At 40.5% G+C, this 17614-nt stretch overlaps 1 protein-coding gene and 1 pseudogene across 1 annotated transcript in view; one reads left to right on the top strand and one right to left on the bottom strand.

The window, feature by feature from the left end:
• Positions 1 to 17614, top strand: part of ABCC11 (ATP-binding cassette, sub-family C (CFTR/MRP), member 11) — a 107880-nt gene that overhangs the window by 46799 nt on the left and 43467 nt on the right. Inside the window, exons 15-19 of the mRNA XM_006882575.1 lie at positions 8265 to 8399; positions 8481 to 8577; positions 10905 to 10994; positions 13021 to 13124; positions 16550 to 16747. Coding sequence (XP_006882637.1) covers positions 8265 to 8399; positions 8481 to 8577; positions 10905 to 10994; positions 13021 to 13124; positions 16550 to 16747 — 624 coding nt within the window. The remainder of the gene's footprint in view (positions 1 to 8264; positions 8400 to 8480; positions 8578 to 10904; positions 10995 to 13020; positions 13125 to 16549; positions 16748 to 17614) is intronic.
• LOC102853805 lies at positions 590 to 1534 on the bottom strand (annotated as a pseudogene).

The following is a 17614-nucleotide window of genomic DNA, read 5'->3' as shown; positions in this document are numbered from 1 at the left end:
AAGGAAGGAAGGAAGGAAGGAAGGAAGGAAGGAAGGAAGGAAGGAAGGAAGAAAGGAAGAAAGAAAGAAACTTAGAAAGATAGGTGTGTGTTTCCTTGAAAGCAAGTGGAGAAAAGTGTATTATCGCTGTTAGTATGATTACTAAGCCACAGGCACGCTGGGTCCATGAAGTAGCCTGGTGGCTCTGGGAATGCAGAGTTGTATCCGATGTGCAAGCTGGTCACACGTTCTGTGCAGACTGGGCAGGGCCAGAGCGAGCCGCAGCCTCGCCACCAAAGAAGGCATCACAGCCTGGGCCGAGGCCACACGGGCCGCCAAGACCCAGGCAGGCGCAGCCACCCGGTCAAGTGCGCCACGAGGCCACGGGCTTCGGGCTGCACCAGTGTGAAGCATGTGCATCGTCAGACCAATTTCGCCTCAATTTTTATAAATATGTACAAATCAGTTACAGGCACTTGAAATGTCTTTGGCTAGAATAACCCAACATTGCCAAGACAACGTATTCACAGGGTGTCCGGGCCCAGGCTGGGTTCAGCAGGCAATGACTAAGGTTCTCGCAGTCTCTCTCAGGAAGACAGGAGGCAGCAGACTAGGCTTCAGCTAGAGCCACCTTCTCAGGACAGAACTCGGGATTGCTCTGACATAATTTGCTGGGTCTGCCTTTGATAGCAGCGTAGCAAAACATGGTTATAACCATCACGAAGAGGAAGTAGCTGGTGTGCATGAGGTGCCGGTTGGTTAGTGAGTGGTCGTCATCTGGAACGATAACCGTGAACTTGGGATTTAAAGCATGGTATACTTTGCCGATGGTGCCCTTGTAACACCGAAAAGGATTGTAGTCTTGAGCGTATTTTGTGTTGGCATCTCCGACGGTTGTGAAGATCTTGTACCAGAGTGTGGCGTCGCTGTACGTGTCGGGGACACAGTGTGGTGGCTGCACAGTAACAGGGAAGACCCCAAGGGCAGCAGTGCGGGTCATGCAGGCTGTGAACACCACCTGCTCACAGTGGCCATGCAGGGCACAGTCATCAGCGCTCCAGGCTGTGGGTAGCGTGAAGGTGATGTTGATCTCCTCATGGGCCTCCCTACCTGAGAGGCCGACCTGGTGGCCGAGGATGGTGGAGTATAGATGGGTGACATTGCGGGACTACCCTCCGAAGGGTTTGAGTGGGTCCAGGGTCAGGGTGATTGCAACAGAGATGTTGACTGGGCCCGAGTCCTCCAGGGCCTGGGGGGCCTGGTTGGACGCTCTGGCCTACCCACTGGTTGCTGTGCTTTCTGGAGTAGTTGTGTCGTTTGTGAGGTGTTTCAGCGTCTCGTTCTCTGATACGCACATGTCCAGATCATTGAAGCGCAGCAGAAACGCGTTCCAGTCCTCTGTCATCCCCGGGGACTTGATCTCCTTGATCTTGAAGAAGTAGCCCAGGGTCAGGAAAGCGATGGCCATGGCGCTTACACTGATTATAAAGACCACCAGGGGCGGCCGGCTGCTGATGTACAGCTTCAGGTTCTCCAGGGGGTTGATGGCGAACATTATTCTGATCCACCCTGCCTGGCGGGCAGCGGCCCCCTGGCATGGCCGGCCGGCTGTCAGCAGCCCCACGGCATGCACGTTCACTCGCGGGGTTGCGCGCGGAGGGCCCGGGGCCTCTCGGCACCATCCTCCCCGCCTCGCCGGGGGCAGCGTGTGCCTCACGGGCCCAAGTCGATGATCAGAGGCCACTCCTGCTCACGCGGCCGCAGCACGGGCTCTGCTTGGGCTCCGGCGGCCGCGGTTTCCGGCATATTCAATTTTTTAAACTAAGCAAATAATCTAAGAAGTTGAACTGGGTGAAGAAAGAATGTGGCATCAAGATTGGAGCACATAAAAAAATCTGCAATGATCATGTATTTGCTTATAAAAAATGAAGAAAACTTGAAACACTGATGAAGCTCAAAGATTTGTAAGCCTTCAGTTTATATTATATCTCAGCAAAAAGAAAACAAAAGTCCTCCATATTGGGTCAATAGACAATGTTATGATAAAACAAGAGTGAAATTGTCAAGGATTTAATTTTACATGGATCTAAAATCAATATCCATGGTATCAGCAGTCAAAAAATCAAATGTTGCACTGAATAGGAAAATCTACTGCCAAGGACATCTTTCTAAGAGAAGATACTAAATCTAAACACTAAAATGTTGTTGTTGATTACTGTCGAGTCAAGTATGACTCATAGAGACCCTATGAACAAAAGACCTGAAGCCTTTCTAGGACTATCATTTCTCAAAGTTCATAGAGTTTCCAGAGGAATGCTGCTTAGGAAGTGGATGCCAGTCCTAAAATAGGAAATCTAAATACTAAAATGCTAAAGAGTAAGGATGTCAGTTTAAAGACTAAGGTGCACCTGACCCAATTCATGGCATTTTCCATTGTTTCATCTATATGAGCAAGTTGGACAATGACTAGGAAGAGTGAAGAAGTCATGATAGCTTTGTAGTTGGAAATTATTGAATATACCATGGACTGCCAAAACCCCCAAAAAATCTCTTGGAATTAGTGCATCGAGGATGCTCCTTGGAAGCAAGGATGGTGAGTGAAAATTCATATCAAATATTTTGGGCATGTTTATCAAAATCAGTCCCTAGAGAAAAACATCATGCTTATAAAAGTAAGCTAGTCAGTATAAAAGACCCTTCACAAGATTAATTAACCCAATGATGACTATACGTTATCTTAAGTACAGCAGAATGTGTGAGGATGGTGCTGCATTAGGCAGATTTATGTCCTATTTTATATAAGGTTATTATGATTCAGAACAAGTACAATACATCTCCTGATCTCCTGATTGATGATACCAAGTGTATTGATTGTGGATCCAAATAAGATGAAGTTGTGGACGGTTTTAATTTTTCTCCATCTATCATGATGTTGCCTATTGGTCCAGTGGTGAAGATTTTTGTTTTCTTGGTGTTGAGATGCAATCCATATTGAAGGTTGCAATTTTTGATATTCTGGAGGAAGTGTTTCAATTCTTCTTCATTTTTAGCAAGTAAAATTGTGTCATCTGCATAAAGGATATTAATTATGAATCTTCTTCCAATTCTGATGCCACATTCTTCGTTACAGAGTCCAGCTTCTCAAATAATTTGCTCAGCATATGGATTAAATAGTATGGAGAAAGGATCAACCCTGATGCATAGTTTTCCTAATTTAAACCATATAGTGTTTCTTTGCCCTGCTTCCACAATAGTTTCTTGGTACAGGTTTTGCACCAACATAATTTTGTGCTTTAGGATTCCCATTCTTCTCAATGTTAGCCATAGTTTGTTTTGTTCCTCACAATCAAATGCCTTTGTATTGTCAATAAAACACAAATAGACATTTTCCTGGTATTATTTGCTTTCAGCCAGCATCCATCTGACACCAGCAATGATATCCCTGGTGTCATGGCCTCTTTTAAATCTAGCTTGAACATTTGGCAATTCTCTGTCAATGGACTGTTCTAGCCATTTTTGAATGATCTTCAGCAGTATTTTACTTGCATGGTGTAACAATTATGCAATTATGTTGTTTGATAATTTCTATATTCTGTTTGGATACTTTCCTTGGGAATAGGAACAAACATGGATCTCTTCCAGACAACTGTTCTCCAAATTTCCTGGCATAGTCTGGTAAGCATGTTAAGGGCTGCATCTGTAATTTAAAACATATCAATTGGTATCCCATCGATACCTGACATCTTATTTTTTGCCTGTATTTCCAGTGCAGCTTCAACCTCCTTCTTCATGACCATTGCTCTTGATCACATGGTACTTCTGAAATATTTCCTTGTCAGCCAGTTCTTTTTGGTACAGTGATTCTGTGTATTTCCTTCATGTACTTTTGTTATTTCCTGGATCATTCAAGATTGTGCCCATAGCATCTCTACATATTGCAACTTAAGGCTTGGATTTGTTTTCCTGTTCTTTCAGCTTGAGAATACCGATCAAGTTCTTCTCTTTTTATTCTCCAGTTCTAGGTATCTGCACATTCCCTTACAGTAGTTTGCTTTGTCTTCCTGAGCTTCCTTTTGAAAGCTATTCAGCTCGATTATTTCAGCCTTTGTTCTAGCTTCTCAATGCTCTAGTGCATTTATCAGGGTCTTTTCTGACATCCAATGTGTTTTTCCTTTCTGCTCTGCTTTTGTGGTGACCTTTTTCTCTCTTCATATATAATATCCTTGATATCATCCCACAACAATGGTCTTCGGTCATGAATGTTCAATGCTTCAAACCTTAAGATGATTTATAAATTTAGGTGGGATAGACTCAAGATCATATTTTAGTTCTTGTGGACTTGTTTTCATTTTCTTCCTCTTTAACTGGAACTTTCATATGAGTAATTGATGATCTGTTCCACGGCCAGCACCTGACCTGATTTTGACTGCTGATGTTGAACTTCTCTATTAATTCCTTCCATCAAGGTAGTCAATCTGATACCCATGCAGGCCTTTTGGTGAGGTCCATGTGTAAAGTTGCAATTTGTGTGTTTTTTGAGAAAGGTATTTGTAATAAATAAATCATTGAGCATACAAAATTTGATCAATCTGTTACCAGCAGTTAGGAGATCAGGAGACATATTGCACTGACAAAGTCTGCAGTCAGGGACTTCTCCAAACCACTGAGTAACAATGATATCAATTTGAGGACTAAAGTGCCCCTGATTCAACAAGGGTCTTTTCAGTCAGTTGGTATGCATCTGAGGGTCAATGAGGATGACAGAAGAAGAATTGATGTCTTTGAACTGCGGTGTGGAGATGAGTGTCGAGTATCCATCAAGAGCCGGAAGAATAAACAGATATGTCTTGAAGATGAATGCTCCTTGGAGGCAAAGATGATAAAAAACCAACTATGTCTCACATACTTTGGGCATGTTTCTAGAAGAATCTATTCCTTGGAGAAGGACATCATGCTTGGTAAGGTAGAGAGATGACAAAGGAGACGAAGACCCTCAACCAGGTGGAATGGCACAGTGATTGCAGCAGTGGCCTTGAGTGTGTCAGAGATTGCAAGAAAGGCACAGAGTAGGACAGTGTTCAAATCCGTTCATAGGATTGCTGTGAGTCATACTTGACTCAATGGTACCTAACAACAATATGATTCAGAGCTGATTTGATGGCACCAAATAACAATACTAACAGGAAGTCTAGATTGATTTCTGGATGATAGAGTTTTATGTCTTAATCTCTATTTTTTTGTCTCTCATTGTTGGTTCTTTGAAGGACTTCCTGCAGCATCTCTTTCTCTTAAAGTTGGACTGGTTTTTACAAGTTCCCTTAATTGCTATGTATCTGTTAATGTCCTGGTTTTGCTATCACATTTAAGAGACAATTCTGCTGGGTATATATTTCTTAGTTGGCAATTTTTTTATGTTTTAGGACTTTATGTACACCATTGTAATGCTTTCTTGCCTGTGTGGTTCCTAATGAGAAATCAGAGCCCAGTCTTCTTTATTTTCCTTCATTGGCAACTTTTTGTTTTTCCTGAGCTTCTTTCAGGATTCTTTCCTTGTCTTTGGTTTTGTACAGGTTTTATGGTTTGGTTTTGTTTGGTTTGGTTTTCCTCCATCTTCGTGACTTTGTTCTGGGATCTACCATATTTGAGTCTCATTGTGCTTCTTCAATGCATATCTTCTTGACTTTTGTGCCATCTGAGTCAATGTTTCCCAACAAATATTTGACAATTTTCTTGGTGCCTTCCCCCTCCTTTTGTCTTCTTAGGGTCTCACATTCAAAGCATCCTTTTGTGATTTTGGGAAGGGAGAACTTTTTTATTATTATTCAATTCTAGAATAATTTTCAATTATTTTTTCCATAAATCCTTGTAATTTATCTGCATTTATTTAATCTTTCCATAAGCAGGAATCTTTATATCTTTTTTTAATTAGCTTATAAATGAATGCTATTAGAGTGATCATAAGTATGTATGATGCCTATTGTTGAGATATATTGACATTTTCTCTTTAGTTAAATGTCCCTGGTCATCTGTTATCCTATATCAGCTTGGGAATATTTTTGTTTTCTATTTGCTGGATGTAGAACTATTTTATTTTAATTTTTTAAAATTTATTATTAATTTCATTGAAAATTTACAGAGACTTTGGATTTCCATCATTCATTGTTGCACTTTTCTCCCTGGGTGTAGAACTTTATGTAAGCCAATTGGCCCAAACTTGCTAATTGTATTTCTTTCAAAAATTATTTATTTATACAATCATTCACTTTTCTATGAATATTCATGTAGATTATTTTATCACAGTATATTTTGTTTTATGCAGTAATTTCTGTACATTGTGTTTTATATCATTAATTACCCTTGATCTATTACTTTTATTTCTCTGTCTCCTCAGGATCTTATCTATTCCTTTACTGCCATCTCGTAACTAATGTCTGTTGTCCTAGAGATTACCTCTTCCTTCTTGCACACCCCTTCTCCCGTTTTCCTTTTTAAACATTCACATATATCTTGTTCCTATTTGCTAATTGTTTTTACGGCCTTATTGTCTTTATCTTGAATCTTCCTGGTTTGATCCTCTCTTGTCTTGGACCTGGTAGTGTTCTTTGTTTATCTGTTCTTCACCTCCACCTCACGCCCTTCTTAGTTATCCTCTTATATTCACTGTAGCGATCTTATGCAGTATTTGTCTTTTTTTGTAGCAGAGTTATTTCACTCGACATAATGACCTCTAGACTCTCCCATACTGGTCATACTTTACAAACACTTCATTTCTCTTTAGTGTTGCATAGTATTCCATTGTGTGAATATACCACAGTTTTTCTATCCATTTGGTTGTTGATGGTCATTTGAGATGTTTCTGTTTTCCTGCTATTGTAAATAACATTCTATGATCATAGGTAGGTAGGTATGTGTGTCTATCTATCTATCTATCTATCTATCTATCTATCTATCTATCTCATCTATATCTATAACGATAATGATAATGATAACTATAACTATATAACTATAACTATATCTGTGTCTATATCTATATCTAGTCTATGTCTATCTATCTCTATAGGTATCTATCTATCTATCTATCTATCTATCTATCTATCTATCTACCTATCTATCTCAATGTTTGTATCTCAGCTCTGACTTCTGCAGGTTATATTCCAATAATGGAATGGCTGGGTCATGTAGGATTTCTATGTTCAACTTTTTGAGGAAATGCCAAACTACCTTTCAGAGTAGTTGTGTCTTTTGCCTCTCCCTTTTCTTATTCTTGGATTCAATTAATCATTATTCTTTATAAAGTCTCACATGTCAAAGTATCCTTTTGTGATTTTTAGATTTATACATAATTTGTATTTTCTTTTGTGTCTTTTGGTAAGGTTTCCCCCACTCCCCCTCAGCATTATGTTCTTGAGATTTTCCATGTTTATACATGTCACTTTGAGTCTCACTGGTAAGTATTTCAATATATGAATAGACTTTATTTCTCTGGGATGTACATTCAAGAGGCCCTGGTGACATACAGCTAAACACTTAGCTGCTAACTGAAAGGCTGGTGGTACTTTGAACCCACTCATTGTCTCCAGATGTAAAAGACCTCATGATCTGCTCCTATAAAGGTTAAACACATGGTCACTATCAGACAGAATTGACTCCATCATTCCCAACAAAAGTTACATCAACAGGTTGGACATTTAAGTTTTTCTCAGTGTTTTGCTTTGCAAAAAATTGCCTCAGTGTATATGCTTCTATGTGTGTTTTTATATACAAGCTTGCTAGATTCTTTATAACAACATTTTGGAGTGAAATTGTTGGTTTATAATTCACGTCTTAAACTTTACTATTGTTGTTGCTCTTGAGTTGATTCTAACTCACGGTGATTCCTTGGCTAGAGAGTAGAACTACTCCATAGAGTTGTCCAGTCTATGACCTTTCAGAAGCGGATCACCATGCCTGTCTCCTGAGGTGCCCCTGGGAGTTAGAACGTCCAGTCTTTCCATAATTGAGCACTTAGCCATGTTTCCACCCAGAGACTCCTCAATTTTACTAGATATTGTCAACTTGCTCTCCAAAATGACTGTACCAATTTATAATTCCCACAAACACTCTGTAAGAGTTCTTTTTGACTTAGATCATTATCCACATCTGGAATTATCTGAGTTTAAACATTTTGCAAATCTAGTGGTAAGTAATATTTTATTATGTTAAGCATTTATGTTTTCACCATGAATGGTGAAGTAGAATATACTTTCACAGGCTTACTGAAGGTCTTTTCTTTTCTGATTCTGAAGTATTTAGAATTTTGTGACCAGATCATTTTACTAGAAGAAGGGAAAATCCGTGAAGCTGGAACTCATGATGAGTTAGTACAGAGAAAGGGGAAGTATGCCCAACTCATCCAGAAGATGCATGAAGAAGCCGATCGGGTAATTTTCAGCCCAACAACTCCCTTTCCCCATTCATTGGTAAGGATGTCTCTGCATTCATAGAATGTGCTTTCTCTCCAGAATTCATCACATGACACAACAAAGATATCAGAGAAGCCGCAGGTGAATGGTCAAGCTTATGCCACCACCCAAGAATACCCTCTCAATGAAAATACTGGTAATGGTGCTGGAAAAACAGGTGAGAATGTGTACATGCCCGTCTGGTCTGTCCAGAGATCTGGCATTTCTTCTTCATCCCAAGGCTAAAGCTGGTTGCAATAAAAGTAATGGAGTTCAATGGAGTTACAAGCACTGATGACTGGGAGACCTGAAAGATCCAGGAAGTGGGTATCACAAGTGGCACAGCTGATGTTGTGGGGCAAGGCAGGAGATGATGTATGTCTTTGATTTTGAGCAGAGATTAGCTAAGACTCTGCAAGGCATTTGTGTATTGACTCACTCGTTGCATATTGTTATGAGCCAAGATAGTAGAATTCAGAAATTATATAGGTCCAAATCCTGACATCTAGAAACGTTCATGGTTTTGCCCTTATCGAGACAAAGTAGTAAAATGGAAAAACATTGTATTTTTTAAGACATTCATTTTTAAAGTAAAGAGATTCTGGTTTTGAATATCAGATCTGCTACTTAGAAGACAATGTGATCTTAACTAGGCAACTTAATTCCTGCACTCTCAATGGCAAAAGTATTTTCAGTGGGGATTAAATGAGTTAAAATGTGAGCAGCCCCAAGTATTAGACCAGGCTCACTGTTGTTGTTTTTTTTAAATGTATTATTATTTTTGTGTGAGTGCACCATCAAATCAGATCTGACTGGTACAGGAGGAGATTGTCCCTCCTTCCCCGGCAGAGCAACTGGTGGATTCAAACCGTGTGCCTCTGGAATTGTAGTTGCAGCTCCTTGCCACTAGGCCACCAGAGCTCCCTCCAGGCTCATTGTTTCATCTCTAACAGAGTTCTTTAGATGCAAAGGTTAAACATTCATTTGAACTAATCAGAAAAATAATTCATTGGAAAGAAAGAAAACGAAAGGAAACGTTGAAGAGCCAAATCTTAGCAACTTGGGTGTTCAAATAGCATTTTCCATTCTAGTGTAAGTGCCCCCCGCCCCCAAGCCTCAAATTCCAGGAAGAGAACAGGCGCTCAGTAGGCAAACATTTATCACATGCTCATCTCTTACTCAAGGAGCATGAGACGTCTTAACTGACAGTCCTTCTAAGATGGAGCCAGTGCAGGAAGAGTGACCCCAATGAGATATCGGGCATTTTTATTAGAAGGGATGATTTCAGGCAATAACAACACAAATCTACCACAGACATGTTGTTATTATGTGCCGTTGAGTTGCTCATAGTGACCCTATGTACAACAACCTTGAAACCTGCTCTATCCTGTGCCAACTTTACTGTCTCTAACACACCTACCCTTATTTCCCCAGTCACTGTATCAATCCATCTTATTGATGGTCTCCTCTCTTTCTCTGTCCCTCCACCTTTCCAAGCATGATGTCCCTCTCCAAGGACTGGTCCCTCCCTGTAACATGCCCAAAGTATGTTAGACAAAGACTCAGAATCCTTGTCTCCAAGGAGCAGCCTGGCTTCACCCTCTCCAGGATGAACCTGCTCTCCTGGCAGTCCATGGCATAATCAACACTATTCTCCAGCACCACAGCTCAAAGGCATCAATTTCTTTCTATCATCCCTAGTCATTGTCCAGCTCTCTGATGCATAGCACACAATTGCTAAGACTATGGTCTGGATCAGGTGCACCTTAGTCTCCAGATTGACATTGTTGCTCTTCAGTACTCTGGAGAGGTCCCTGGCAGCTGATTTTCCCAATGCAATGAATCTTTTTATTTCCTGGCTGCTGGTACCAAGAGTATTAACTGTGGGGCCAAGTAAACTAAAGCTGTTAACAATCTCAATCTCTTCACCACTACTGTTATTATTAGTAGTATTTACTGAACTCTCCAGGTAATGATCTTGGTACCCTGCTCTGGGGCAAGGGTATGCCTGGCCTGAGGTCACAGCTGGTTTTCTGAAGAGTTGTCTCAGAAGTGTGTCATTTTGTATTTGATGCGAAGCATCTTGGTGACTTTCTAGCCTGCCATTTTTCAGATGACGAGATTGAGAGTTTATTTGTCTGAACTTGCCCATTGAGTTATGTCCAAGTGACGGCTCTGGAACTCAGGATTTCTGAACTCAGTTCTTCATTCTCTCTTGCTGTCTCTCTCAGCTGTCAAGCACTTGGGAAGCCTAGCCCTTCCAGAGTTTACTGGAGTGCACATCAAAATGTTATCTTCAGTCATATTTTCCTGTGCAAAACCTGCTGATTTAGGTCAGAATGAAGTGAGCAGTGCAGCTGGAAGGTGAGGAACCTGGAGAAGAGTCAAAGGCAAAAGGCTCTGTTAGGACTCCCCTTCATCCTTAAGGAAGATACAGGTGTTTGGGAATCTTAACCATTTTCTTCTTCTTTTACCTTCACCCAGTGCCGGAGATTCAGCTTACAAAGAAGGAGGAGATGAAAGAAGGTTCCCTGAATTGGCGTGTCTACCACCACTATATCCAGGCAGCTGGAGGTACAGTCCATCAGCTGCCTCATGCCAAGCTGAAGGCTCTCTTAGGTCACTCCTGGTCCTGAAGCCAGGTCCACCTGGAACAGGGAGGATTTTGGTCTAGATGTGTCATTTGAAGTAGAGCGGTACAGAGGAGCCATGCCATTTATGGTCTTAGCTTGCACAACCACATTTATGTTCAACATCAACCCATGCCATACTCAGTAACCATGTGTGGAGTCCATTCCAAAAGTTATACTTTCATGTGTTCTGTTCATTTTCATGTTTTCAAGGTGCAGATACTGACTCCTTAGTAAATTGTAAAATCAATTGATGACTTGTGAGCGACACGCAAAGAAGTGTATAGAAAACATTATGCTTTGTGTGTTGGTGAAGTTTTAATGTGCATTAAGTTCAATATAAATGTATATTTATACTAGTTTATTTACAAAATTCAAATACATTATTTCTTAAGGCAGTTGGAAACTAGTAGTTTCAAAGTTGCTCCTTTATTAAATTTTGCACCTTCCTAAATTCATATACATATGACTGTACTATGTTGTAAGTACAAAAGCAGGTATGTGGCAGTGTAGTTTTTGAGCAATTTAAGAGATTTGCAAAATTGATTTTGATTCTATGTCAATTTTTACTATTTACAAACTTTTGAACCTAACATTTAAGAAGATGTGTCTTCTCCAGACCTATCTGACCTATGTACAAGAAGTGACCACTCCCACCCTTCCAATATAAACATATAAAACTCTGTAGGGCCTATCACAGGACAAAAAAGACCATCAGATGTTTGTGAAATGCACTAATTGATCAAGCGATCACTTGACATGTATTTAGAAAGCACCTCTGTGTACTGGGGACTGCAATATACTTTGGAAGGGACAAGTTTTATGCTATCTAAGAACCAGGCTCACTGGAGAATTAGGATGTTTACATGTACTACTTTGTGGCCAGACTGGTCTCAGATGTCATCAAACAGGGGATGGACTTCTGAGTGTCTCCTGGTAGGAACTGCTGCATGGAACACAGATTGTATAGTTGAGTGGAGTGCTGGGGCAAGAGGCAGGTTCTAAAGTAAGAAACAGACCCTGAGTGTCTCTGTCCTTGACTTTATGACCCAGAAAAAGCAGTGTTTGAATCTTAGCACCTTCACTTACAAACTTTATGATTATATTCTCATACCAATGAGTGTAAGAATTCTTAACTCAGAATCAATGCATGTTTATTATTATTTATAATGTTTTTATGTGCCATCAAGTTGGAAAGAATGTATAACTGACCCTCCAGGGGGTTTTCAGAGATGGTACACGTGGAGACTGCTCATCTTTCTCCTGGGGAGTGCTGAACCACCTACCTTTGGGTTGGAAGCACAATTCCTTGTCCACTAGGTCACAATAACTCCCTGTTATTATTATTATTGTTGTTGCTAGGTGCCATCGAGTTGTAGATGACTCATAATGACCCTATGAAAGGAGGGCCTGAGCACTGTTCATACATAGGGTTTCTGGAGGCAAGCCATTTCAGAAGTGGATGCTGCTCCTGCTTCCAGATTATTAGTAATAATAATAATAATAATAATAATAATAATAATAAAAATGGAAGTAGGTTTGTCACCATGTTGACCTATGGTGTATACTACATACACAATAATTATTGCTAAAAACTGAACTCACAGGAGAAATTTAGATCCTCTGGAGTATTGCTTATGTGACAGACACTGGGTTTAGTGCTTGACTCATGTTACCTCACATCATCTCCAGAGCAGCCCTGGGAGACTGGCCTGGCCATCTCTATTTCATAGATAAGAAGTGAAATGCCACTGACATCTGCTGCCTTCCCCAGGGTCATATACAGTTTGGAGGTCATAAAGCCAGGATTAGAACCTGGGGCTCTCTGCCTTTGGAGCCTAGTTCTATCCTGTCCTCAAGGGATTCCAAGCAGTTGAAGGATTCAGGCTCTGGAATGGCCAAGCGACCTTGCATTGCCTCTTACTGTGGTCCTTGCTATTACTCAGCATCTCCTCCCCCTCTCTCCCCAGGTTATATAGTCTCTCTCACAGCTTGTCTTCTCATGGTTATGAGCATCTCCCTCCTGACCTTCAACTTCTGGTGGCTGAGCTATTGGTTGGACCAGGGCTCAGGGGTGAGTGCCATTATGGGAGTGAGGGTAAATTACTCTGGGTTTGCATGGGATGGTGTGGCTTCTTGATCTCTGAGGTACTGCCTTTCTGCTACCTATGAAGGTAAGAACATGGGTTAGACCTTCACAGGGGAAGTCTAACAACACCTTCTGCTGGTGAGAAACAGCTCCAAAAAGAACCTCTAGAAGACAGGACACAAATATTCCCTCTGGATTCTAGTCTCCTATTTACAGAAGGGTTCCAATTTATTCAGTCTGACTAGGAGCTATCAAAAGATTTTTGTTCTTTGAGAATTCTCTACAGTCTACCTTAGGGATGATTCCTTTGGCTTCAGCTTTGCGATCTTACTATGTTTTATTTAATTATATTCATGAACTTCTAAGGCATCAGGCTGAGAGGTTACTATGTGTTAGTTTTTATTTTATTCCTCTTCTCAATCATATTCTGAGGTATCACAGTCCCATTTTCTGTATAAAGAATTCAAGCCCAAGACTAAAAAGAAACAGAGTCTTGCAGACAAAACTCCTAGAAGTAAGAACATGAACTTGGTATTCTGAATCTAAGTAATTTCCCCCCCCCCCCCCCATATGCACCACTCAGATACCTTTTTGAGTCATGTACCAGGCAGGATTTGGTTTGGAAAGCAGAAATAGTCTCAATATTTAGAGTTGAGGAACATTATAGGCAATTGGAGGCTCAGACAACATTAGAAGGGCTGGAAGAGAGAGAAGGGAATGCGTGGCCTCAACAGCAGGGAGCACTGAAGCGGGAGTTTCTCAGGAGTTTTTTTTTCTAGCCCTAAATGTTTGCATGTTTATTTATAATTCACTTCACATGAATCCAACAGAGTAGCCCCAACACTGTATTATGATTTTCAATCATGAAATCCTAACAAAACAAACTCAGGCTTTACAAGAATATAATGGATAGGAATCTCTGGTGGTTTAGTGATAAGGAGTTGTACTGTCCACACGAGCACATGTGGTTTGAATCCACCAGTAGCCTCGCAGGAGAAAGATGGACAATCTCCTCCCTTGAGATTTACTGCCTCTGAAAACTCACTGGAGGGTCAGCTGTGGGTTGGTTCCAACTCAGTACATAACAACTTGTTATCAATTGAGAAGGGAGCTCTGGTAGCTTTGTACTATGGAGTGACCCTGCCAACTCAGAGGTGTGCGGTTCAAATCCCCTAGCTGTTCCTAAGCAGAAAGATGGGCAATTTCTTCCCCTGAGAATTCACTGTTTCTACAAACCCATTGGAAGGTCTGCTATGGGTTGATTCTGACTCAATGGTACACAACAACAGCAACAACAACAACGACGAACAATAATCCATACCTAACCCTTTAAATGATCAAACAATATCCTTAATACTACCTGCATGCAAAATATTGCTGAATGGCTAGAACATGACATTGATAGAGGTACAGTGGGATTCAGAAAAGACCATGGAACCACAGATGTCATTGCTGATATCAAATAGTTCCTGGCTGAAAGCAGAGATACAAGAATGTCTATTTGTGTTTTAATGACTATACAAAGGCACTTGACTGTGTGTATCATAACAAACTATGGCTGACACTGAGAAGAATGTGTACACCAGAATACTTAATTGTGCTCATACAAAACCTGTGTCTAGACCAAGAAGCTCTGTTCTCAGAACAGAGCAAGAACACTGCATGGTTTTAAATGAATAAAGGCGTACATCAGGGTTATAGCCTTTCTCTATACCTATACAATCTGTCTGCTAAGCAAATCCTTTGAGAAGCTGGACTCTGAAGTAGAAGATGACATCAGGATTTGAAGAAGACTCATCAAGAACCTGCGTTATATAGATGACACAACTTTGCTTGTTGAAAGTGAAGAAGACTTCAAACACTGACTGCAAAAAATCAAAGACTGCAGCAGCATTCAACAGGGATTGCATTTCGGCATGAAGAAGACAAAAATCTTTATCCCTTGACTGATAAGCAACATCATGATATATGAAGAAAAGGTTGAAATTGTCAATTATTTCATCTTACTTAGATCCACAATCAACATCCTTGATACCAACAGTCAGAAGATCAGGAAATGTATTTGTTTTGAGCAGATCTGCTATCAGAGAACTCTCAAAAATACTTTGGAGCAGTGATGTTAGTTTGAAGACTAAGGTGTACCTGATTCAGGCCACGTATTTTCAGTTACTTGCTATACATCTGAGAACTAGACAGTAAATAAAGATGACAAGATAAATCGAGTGTGATATTGGAGAAGAAAACCCCATGGACTGCCAAAAGCACAAATGGTCAAAATACAAATGTCTTGGGAAAAGGGCAACCAGAGTGTTCCTTGGAGGCAAAGATGGCGAAGCTTTCTCTCTCTCATACTTTAGACATGTTGTTAGGAGAGGCTATTTCATGGAAAGAGACATCATGCTTGGAAGGGTGGAGGGTCAGCAAAAGAGGGGAAGATTTGTAATGAAAGAGATTGACACAGTGACAGCAGTAAAGGGTCAAGTGTGTCAGAGATGATGAGGATGACACAGGATAGGACAGGGTTCAGATCTGTTGTTGCAATGAGTCGTACTCATCTTGATGGCAACTAACAACAACAACAAATATTTATAGATACTCAAAGGGTTTTGTTAACAAAATACTTGTCAATAAAATGTCTCAACCCTGGAGAAAGCATGTATGCTAAGGTGTGACTTACTAATGCAACAAGTTAATACACCCACAATTTGACACCATTGTTGACACTGAAATATACTGGCTATTTTATGGACTCATTTTTTTTTTACACACATTAATTGGTGAGCTCTCCCAGAAGTGGGTACCTAGGGATTTTGTTGTGTGAGCTGCCCCAAGCTGACACTCCAGTGGGTTTTCAGAGGCAGTTAATCACACAGGAGTCGATTAAGCATCCTTTTCCTGTGGTGTGGCTGGTCAAAGGCTGTCGATAGTTCTAGAAACCAGCAATCTCACCTTTCTCCTGTAGAGCAACCAATGAATTAAAACTACTCACTCTTCAGTTAGCAGCTGAGTACTTTAAACTCTGCACCACCAGGACTCCTCAAAGTCTACATAATGAATGTCTAATCTAAAGCTGTGACAGTGGCAATGGAGAAAAAAGGAAAGCAGCAAAAACTCAAAGCAAGGATATTTTAACATAGTTTCATATTGTTCCAGCCTCTGAACCGTATGTGGCCTCAGGGAAAAGTATTTCCACTGAATTTCTGCCTGAATTCATGCCATATGTTGTTGTTGTTGTTGTTATTGATTGTCGTCAAGTCGAGCATGACTCATAGTGACTCTATGAACAAAAGTCCTGAAGCCTTTCCATAACTCTCATCGTTTATCAAAGTTCATAGAGTTTCCAGGGGCAGGTTGTTTTAGGAGGTGGATGTCACTCTTGCTGCCATATGACCTCCTGTTTTTTCTTGAAGACCAATAGCAGCCAAAAAAGCAATGGAACCAACACAGACCCAGGTGATGTGCTGGACAATCCACAGCTACCTTTTTACCAACTGGTATACATCCTCAGCGCCCTGTTCCTATCCTGCACTGAGATCTGTTTCTCAGGGGTTTTCACCAAGGTCACAAAGAAGGCCTCTACAGTCCTTCATGACAAGCTCTTCAGCAAGGTAGGAGCTCTGTGAGCTGGTGAAATCATGACTTTGCCCTTCTTACTGTTTTATTTTTAGTGGTAATACCGATACCTAGAACAAAACATGTTCTAGTTAAATATTCTTATTGGAGTTGTAGTACCAATACATATAACAAAATATGTTCTAGTTAAATCATTTTGCATGTATAATTCATGTTATACAACTACTATCATTATCATTTTCCACATTATTTATTTCCGCACCATTGCCATAAGCTCTGTGCCCTCTAAACAGTAACTTTAGTTTTATATATTTAGGCAGCTTTGATGGCTGAGTCTGTAGAGACTTGTTTTACTAATCCAAAGCACATGCTTTTCTGGAACTTTGAATCCACCAGTGATACTAAGGTGGAAAGATGGGCAATCCCTTTGCATGTTATTTATTTATAGCTTCAGAAACCCAGTGAAGGGTCAACTATGAGTCAGTTCTTACTTAACAGCAGTGAGTCGGATTTCTTAAAAGTGATTTCATATAAGTGAGAGAGGTCATATAGCATTTGCCCCCTTTTTTGGCCTGTGATTAACGTATTTCACCTATATCATGATTTTACAGTTTAGTCAAGTGATAACATATATTAGATTTTTTTCCTTGTGGCTAAGTAGGTCGTATTCCACTGTATATATAAAAAACTCATACTCAATATTGTCAAGTCAGAGCTAAATTGCATGTTGTTGTTATGTGCCGTCAAGTTGCTAGCTTCTCGTAGCGACCCTATGTACAACAGCCCTAAACTCTGCTCTGTCCTGTGCCAATCTCACTGTCTCTGACACTCCTATCCTGATTATCCCAGTCACTGAATCAATCCACCTCATAGAGGGCCTTCCTCTCCTGCGCTGTCCCTCC

Source organism: Elephantulus edwardii, unplaced genomic scaffold (assembly GCF_000299155.1).
Source record: "Elephantulus edwardii isolate Elephantulus edwardi_28Jun2011 unplaced genomic scaffold, EleEdw1.0 scaffold00021, whole genome shotgun sequence".
NCBI lineage: Eukaryota > Metazoa > Chordata > Mammalia > Macroscelidea > Macroscelididae > Elephantulus > Elephantulus edwardii.
This window is presented reverse-complemented; position numbering and strand designations above follow the sequence as displayed.